The 8,414-nt window shown below is 37.2% G+C and overlaps 1 protein-coding gene across 1 annotated transcript; it reads left to right on the top strand.

Annotated features, from left to right (window-relative positions):
- Positions 1-3,284: 3,284 nt before the first annotated feature.
- On the top strand, positions 3,285-8,206 carry LOC114146303 (zinc finger protein 664-like). Its single transcript, XM_028020260.1, has 2 exons — positions 3,285-3,537; positions 5,187-8,206. The coding sequence occupies exons 1-2, from the start codon at positions 3,381-3,383 to the stop codon at positions 6,296-6,298; spliced, it is 1,269 nt and encodes a 422-aa protein (XP_027876061.1). The 5' UTR covers positions 3,285-3,380; the 3' UTR covers positions 6,299-8,206.
- The last annotated feature ends 208 nt before the right edge of the window (positions 8,207-8,414 follow it).

The raw sequence follows: 8,414 nt of genomic DNA on the forward strand, positions 1-8,414 counted from the left end.
GGGGTGTTGCGCAACAACAAGTCATTAACTGAATGTCCACAACATCTTTTAGATTTTCTTTATGCTAAATATTTTATTAGTAAGGCATTTTTGCAAGGGTCAGTACAGCTTAATTCAGTAGCAGAAATAATCAAATAAGTAAAATCAATCATCTAGTCTATCTTTCCCTACTGCTGATACTGAGAACTAAAAAAGGGAACCTTTGAGAGAGACGGACGGAGTTTGGCGTTTCGAACCCCAGACCTGGCTTGATGATGAAGAAGGTGTGGCAGCAGGAGGAAGATGTTGATCGGCGAAGGCCAGGATCTCCGCAGGTCTGATGAGCTTCCTCTCCGCATGGATGCTGAGGTCACACAGGACTTGGTGCTGGCAGGAAAAAAGGCACCAGTTCTTCTTCCTTGTCTTTGTCTTCATCTTTGTCTTTGGGGTCAGAACCCAGCCGATGAGAGAAGTGTGATTCGAAGCCACAGATTGTGGGCCAGACGGGTTGGTCTCCATGTGCAGGACAGTCTCCGGCTCCGTGGCCCCGGCTCTTCTTCAGCTGCAGAGTTCTTTGTCCATCTCGATCTTGGCTCGAAGCTGCCCGGAGGATCCAACGAACGGTTCCTCTTTTGCACTCACCTTATATAGGGTTCATCCACCCCCCTGGTGCGCCTGCTGTCTGCTTAGACAGATGATCTCATATCCATCACTGTCTTACAGACATTTCCTGATGTCTGTGCCAATGTCTCAGGGTTGCTCAACCTCCTGTGTCCCTTGCCTGCACAACCTTTTACCTACCATCTACCTCCAACATATCAGTGATGTTTAATTGCAGTTTTATAACCTTTTACACCATTTCAAGTTCAATGTCAAAATCACATTTATATCACATTTATTTTCTTTAGCTTCTCTGATTTAGCATTCATTTATAATTTTATAACTATAACTTATTAATTATATTTATTATAATCTTAATGTGAGTTATTACAGATGTTTTTCTGAAAAGAAACCAAGAATAATCCATGATTCTAATTATATAATACCAAAGTTACAGTTACTTGTTTTTCTTGTAAGTGTTCTCACAAATGTAAGTGTAAGTATTATTACAATTAAACCAATATTAATATAAGTATTTTACTTTGAATCTTATCCAATTACTAATAATGTTTAGATTTCATTCTTTAAAACTTTCATGCTTTAAACTAAGAAGTAGTCTCAGCTATTTTTATAAATCTGCAGGCTAGAAACTTCCTCTTTTTCCAGGAAACCTGCTTTTCCTGTTTAATGACTCTCTCTGACTGACTATGATTTCTTATGATTAGATAGAAAAAAGTAGAATTAAAGCAAAGTTTGCATGAGACAAAAACAACACACACAACTAGATTTATTTTATTGACACTTAAGTCTACTGTTGGGCCTTGATGTCACTTGAGTGATTCATTTTAAAGATAACTTTATTTATTATTACTGTTAAACTAACTTTATTGACACTTAAGTCTACTGTTGGGCCTTGATGTCACTTGAGTGATTCATTTTAAAGATAACTTTATTTATTATTACTGTTAAACTAAAATCTCCAGCATGGGGAAGTGGGATGAGCTCGGATTTTCTTGACACCCCCTCCACGAGGTCAGACCTTTCACATGCTGGGAGTCCATCACCCTCCTGCAGTTCGCCGTCCTCATCCCCTAGAAAGAGAAGAAGTTCGTCTGGGATGTGAAGATGCAGATTCTTCATCCTCAGTTTTCACAGAGGGCTCAGTGTAGTCATCAAAACTCCACTTCTCTTGACAGGATGCACCGTCCCAACATGAAACTAAGATCCCAAAACCAGCACAGTTACTGAACGCCAGCTGGAGTAACGATTAGAGGTAGAAAGACAGGCCACAGTTTGATGTGCCGGTTTATTCATCAGAAGCAGCTCTAAACTACTGGAGTTTTAGCTTCAGTTTAAAGTTTTATTGCTTGGCTCCAGTGATGTTACTGACCATAAATCTGTTTGATTTTTTGAAGAAATATTTCTGATCTTGGCCGGATCTCAGATGTTTGCTGTCAATGAACTGAAATCAGTTTCAGGTCCAGATGAGATCCTGGACTTTTGTGGATTAACTTGTTAGTTGGAAACATGCAGAGCTGCAGAGTCCAGAGACATTTCTTCTTCTTTTAAAGTTGTCTGTATTCAGAAATACATAAAAGCAGATTTATTTGTATTTATCCAGTTTTTTGTTAAACTGAAGGTCTTGGCTGGGAGTTTAAGGTTATTGTTCAAGTAATTTTTTTATAATCCCATTGTGACTTTCTGAGTTGTAATCGAATCATGAAGTGTCCACTGATCTCCTCCCATACGTTGCCATGGAGACTGAATTGTGTTGTTTTCATGTTGTTTCGTTGTTAAAGCTGCTGGACATGCAGAAGCAGATCAACCAAAGACTGAGGCTCATTTAACCTGAAGGTGCTTTAAGTGTGAACATTTCTACCAGCAGCTGTTGCACTTTTTTATTTTTCTTTGTTTTCTACCTGATTTGCATGTTTCTCATTTGTGTTAAAGAAAATATACACCTGTCACATTAAACGTTACATTAAAGATCTGAAATGATTTGTCATGGTTTGCATTACTTTTCATACATGAGGACTGCTGTGCATTAAAACTCAACATGTCTGTCTGGAAACTGAAGTGTTAGTGGGAGAAACTGGAATAACTGGGAGCAGAAGAACATCCCATAATAACTCCGGGATCATTTGGTAAGATGAGGCTGATGTTTAAAAAATGAAATATAATCTTAGATCCAGTTCTGTGAGACTTTCTGAGTCACCAACAATTAATTAGTTCCATGTCAAAGTATTTACGAAAATGGTGATTTAGATTGTTGTGAGAATAAATATTTTTATGCATAATTTGTACATTTTTTAAATTCAGCAAAGATAATTTAGGAAAACAGACTTAAGGATGAAGTTTCTTGAACTGTGGTTCAAAACGTCCACAGAGGATTTAATGATATTCTGCCTGTTCAGTAGAAATGTCTCCTGAGTTCATAAGCTGGACGTCATTTGTAAGTTAAACAGTAAACAGATCTGAAAAAATATGAATCAGGAAGGAAAACAGACTGTTGAGACATTTAATCTCTGAAAATAATTTCTGCCATGTTTTGTCTTCACTTCTGAAGATTAACAGCTCAGTTCAAACTGCTGTTATCCTAAAGAAAAAAACTAATAATATACTCCAATCCATCAGTAGGACATTTAAATGGCTTGTTGTTGCTGTTCCCCTCCAGTCCAGCAGGAGGCGGAAAACGGACCAATCAGCTGCTTTGTCTCAGTTTGACCCCAGCGGAAGGAAAACAAAACGGCTCCTGCAGGTCTTGTTGTGTTTTTGTTTCTCAGCTGAATATTTCAGTAACAATGTCTTCAGTTGAGCAGCTGAGGGATTTTATCAGACAGAGACTAACTGCTGCTGCGGAAGAAATCTTCACTCAGGTAGAAAAAACCATCTTCCGCTACGAGGAGGAGATTAAACTGCTGGAAACCTGCTGGAATAAACCTCAGATAAAAACAACTGGTACGGAGCTACAGAAAACTATGAACTAATAAATAACTAATAGCAAATAAATGTCTAATTCAGTGTTTTAAGGAATCAGATCTTAGAGCAGCTTTATTTAAAAATTATTCTGGTATAAAAGGCCTGATCTGACCTGGTTGTTTTCTTCCACGTATTTAAATTCACTTCTTATAATTAATCTGAGCTTTACAGAATATATAATTAGTTCAGGTTTGAGCTATTTAAGCTATGGTTCATATGGTGAACCAAATTTAATTAGACTTTAGTTCTGAAAATCCGATTCAATTCAAACCAAGGCTGTTTTTTTCTTTTACATAATTTATAATGAGTATAGATTCATAAAGGGCTACTGGAGCCCAGAAGTGTCAAAATACAAAAAACACAACAAAAGTTATGATAAAATGCTGAAATTGTTGCTTTGCATTTTTATGACCCTTATAGGCAACCGTACCGTCAGATTAGTTAATTAATCATCATTAATAATAATAATTTTCATAGCAAATGTCAGCAACAAGTTAGTTCAAAAACTTTACAATGTGAAAACAAAGAAAAAACTAACTCTCAGATATTATATTTTATTAAGTGACATTGTTAAAATCACCAATATGTCAAATATGTTGGTCAATGTTTCATTTATTATGTTTCAAAGCAACTAATGAGCGTAAATACCTTAATAAAATAGACATGCAGAAAGAAGTTATTGAAATTACAAATTCCTCTGGTTTTGGAAAAGGAATATTTCTTCCTATCATTCATGTTTTACAGTATTTGTTTGTCATATTACAAAAATAATTCAGTCTCTTTGATCAGTCTAAGATTTTAAAATATTACTGGAGCTGATTTTAAAAAAAACTAATTTAAAATTCATTAAAAAAACTATCAAATGTATTTGTATAGTACATTTTAGCAGTTCAATAAACACAAAACACTGTAAAAAAAACATTAGATTGTATTAAATACGTCACAGAATCATCAGGAATTATTGGCTTCAAATAGTGAAGTAAAGACTAAAATGAATAAAAATCCATTTATTATTGCAGCTGAAACAAAGTGAGTTTTTAGCCTTGATTTAAAAAATCTCAGTGTTTCAGCAGTTTTTCAGATTTCTGGAGGTTTGTTCCAGAATAAAGGAGATTAAAATTATGTTGTACAAATCTGAAGATAATCCTAACATGTATCAGATGTTGCTGTTTAATAAAAGCTTTAGAGATGAAATGTGATGCATAAAATAAACGCGGCTGTCAGTCACAGCAGAAACAAACTCAGCAGGAAATGAATTTGGTCATTTTTGACCCACTTATGGAAATCTGGGTTTGTAATGTGAACATTGTAATTCTGTAAAATGTCTTAGAGAAGATCAAATTTTAAATGGCATTTCATTAAACAACATTTTTTGAGTAAAGATGGAATATGAAATAACTTTTTATATTAAACAAAAGCTAGTAAACTCCATCACCGGGTCATTTTTGGCTGCATGTCAGGGTTAATCAAAGATTCCAAGCTGTTGTTTATATCAGGAGTGATTTGTAAAGTTTTTGTTTTCCTTTTTATAAATTTGTTAGAAATATTAAATAAACGAGGAGCCAGGATGTCTGAACGATGCAGATTTAGAACTCAGTCACCAAATGAATCATCTCTTCTTCCTCCAGATGTCCAGCAGCAACATGGCAACAAAAACAAGGAAGTTCTCCAGGACCGCCAGAGACCATGGGGCGTACCGCAGGAGGAACCAGAACCCTTAAATCTGAAAGTGACTCAGGAAGAGCTGGATTACCCGCAGGTCAAAGAGGAACCGGAACCAGAGCCAGAATCACAGCACATTAAACAGGAGGCGGAGGTAGAGGAGTTTGTCTTGAAGGATGAAGACTTTGCTTTCATGGAGACTTCCACCTGTCAACACGGAGACTTCGATGAGGCGGTACCGAGCGGCGACCAGAACCGGTACCAGGAGGAAAGCTCCTCTCCTGTCTCAGAGAGCCGCTCTGATTCTGTCTCTGCTGCCTCTACAACCTGTGACGTTTGTCTAAAAGGCTTTAAGTGTAAGTACAGTTTGTTCCGTCACCAGAGGATCCACTCCGGCGTGAAGGCGCACACCTGCTCCATCTGCTTCAAAAGGTTCACCCAGGGTTCCCACCTCAGGGCCCACATGAGGACCCACACCGGCGAGAGGCCCTTCTCCTGCGAGACGTGTGGGAAAAGCTACACCCAGGCTGGCGGTTTGAACGCACACATGAGAACCCACACAGGGGAGAGGCCGTACTCCTGCGAAATATGCAGTAAAAGTTTCATCAGTTGTGCTAATTTGATCTGTCACAGGGGAACCCACGCGGGCGAGCGCGCCTTTTCCTGTGAAACTTGTGGGAAAAGCTTCATTCAGAAGAGAAGCTTAACCGCCCACATGAGGATCCACACCGGCGAGGGCCGATGTTCCTGTGAGACGTGTGGAAAAAGTTTCTCTGACAGGTGGTTTCTGAACGCCCACAGGAGAATCCACACAGGTGAGAAGCTGCACTGCTGCAAAACCTGCGGAAAAAGTTTCTCCAAAAACTCCACACTGAAGGTCCACATGATAACACACACAGGCGAGAGACCGTACCTGTGTGAAATGTGTGGGAAGGCTTGCATCAGCAGGAGTTATCTGAAGGTTCACATGAGGACACACACAGGGGAGAGGCCGTTCACCTGCGGCAAATGTGGGAAGAGTTTCATTCAGAGTGGAAATCTAAACGTTCACATGAGAATTCACACAGAAGAACGGTAGAACCCGACCGTCAGACCCGATTCTTTCTCCTGCAGGTTTAGTAGTTAAAGCTGAAGATGTGAGTTTTTCACCACCTTCAATGTTTGTTCTTATTCTGGCAACTCATACAATTAAAGATCAATTTTTATTACTCTAACAGTAAATGTTTTGACTAATTAATTTTTCTCTCAAAATGGCTGTTTTACATATATTTCACGTAAAAAGTTAATTTTTGCATCTCACCAAATGTAAGCAATAATCATATTTTTAAAAACAAGGCAAAGTTATTAGTATAGAACATTTCAGCAACAAGGCGTTACAAAATGAAAACATAAAACCATAAGGAAATATGTTTAATCCAGTCTACAATAAACCAAAGTTCCAGTTGTGTTCCTAGTGTTATCCTAGTGTTAATGAAAAGCAACTCTAAACAACAGCAGAACTTTAATGTATTGTGGTTCACAGGGATCCAGTGAAGGACTGGAGAACTGGGTCTATGCTCCTGGTTTTAGTCAGAACAGCAGCAGCAGCGTTCTGGATCAGCTGCAGCTGTCTGACTAGGATTATTAATGTGTGTAAAGTTTTGTACAAATTTACACCTGCAGATTCAAATAAATAATAAAACCTTTTATTTATGTATTTATATGGATACTGAATAAAAGAGAAACCTGAATTTTAGATATTCGACCCTCTGATGTGAAAATCCCTTAAATTCAATGTTTTTTTCCACAATGTTAGTTTTCTTTCTGCACAACTCACATCTCTGTGGTTGAAACTGTCTGCAGTAAAATCACAATTCTGGGAAAAAATAATATTTTTTAGTTTCCCTGATCCTGTTCTGTAGTACAGAACCCAAATAGGAAACAGTTTTTCTAGTAGCATTTTTTAGTGAAAATGCAATGTAGGAGATTGGAGCTTTAAATCACTAATATTGATTAGATTTTTCTTATTACTTTGGAATTTTTGTTGGTAAATTATTCAAGCTACTTTCAGGAATAGACTTGATCAAAGCAGAATGTAGAAAAACACAAAGAACAGATTAGAGGATTCACAAACTTGTAAATATTTCAAGTTCAACTTTAAAAACTTTCCAGCCTTTCTGATTCTAAAAACACTAAAACATCTATTATCTCTCATTCAGGACCAATCAGAGGCTCATGGTCATCATTCTTCTTCTGTGGTATTTTTACTGTTCTGCCTCACATTAAGTTTTTCAGACAGGTTTCTATAAACTTGTATTTCTGTAAGATTTCATCTTTAGCTGCAGTCACAGTGAATCTTTATGTTTTGATCGAACATCAATTTATCTAAACAAGATGTTTGTTTAGTTTTTGCAGTATTTTTGTTTGATTTTCTTCAGTTACGTCTTCAGGCCAGCAGGTCTGGTAGAAACTAAATTAATCTTATCTGGGTTTTACTTTCATGATGTGCAGAGTTCAGATTGTTCAGATGATGCATAAAACAACCATAGATCTGGATGCTAACACACCGTTAGCCGTTTTTATCCCAGTCAACATCGACAGATAAATCAAACCGGTCTGGAACTCAATATTTCAGTTACTGTAAGTTATATTTAATGGTTTAGTTCCTGACTACTGCAGTATATTTGTGCAATCGTCTCATTCTGCTATAATAAAATGTTTTCTGCTGAATCTTTGTTATTTTTGTCTCTGGTTTTCGTCGGAGCTGATTGCTGAGCTGTGAGTTCAGCTCTGAGCTGTTTCTCTCTCAGATGAAGAAACAGGTGCTTCCTGAACGATTGTTTCAGTCGATGCTTGTAACTGTCATTGTGTTATTAAGGTGAGAAGCCACAGCTAACGGTGTGGAGGCTGCAGAGCACAAACCCACACAGCTGCAGGAACCAAGTCTGATTCAAATCTGATGAATGTTGGAAACATTTTCTCCCATTAAATTTTTATTCATAACCAACTGTCTGTTTATCTTTTTATTAAGACATTGAGCATCTGTTGGGATTTTCACCGGAGCTTTTTTTGTCTTTATTTTTATACATGTATAATCCTGGTACTGGAAGGTTCTTTGTTCTTAAAGAGATTTTTTATTAAAACTGGTTTTACATGGATATAAAAAGGAATCCTAAGTACTGAAACATTTGAAAAAATTTACTTTACCAAAGTTT

This window comes from Xiphophorus couchianus, chromosome 6, assembly GCF_001444195.1.
Source record: "Xiphophorus couchianus chromosome 6, X_couchianus-1.0, whole genome shotgun sequence".
NCBI classification, from domain to species: Eukaryota; Metazoa; Chordata; class Actinopteri; order Cyprinodontiformes; family Poeciliidae; genus Xiphophorus; species Xiphophorus couchianus.

Bases quoted from the DNA above. Each gene is read 5' to 3' on its own strand.
- LOC114146303 (XM_028020260.1), top strand. From the start codon at position 3,381: ATGTCTTCAGTTGAGCAGCTGAGGGATTTTATCAGACAGAGACTAACT. The intron at 3,538-5,186 runs GTACGGAGCTAC...TTCTTCCTCCAG, and splicing joins ACCTCAGATAAAAACAACTG to ATGTCCAGCAGCAACATGGC.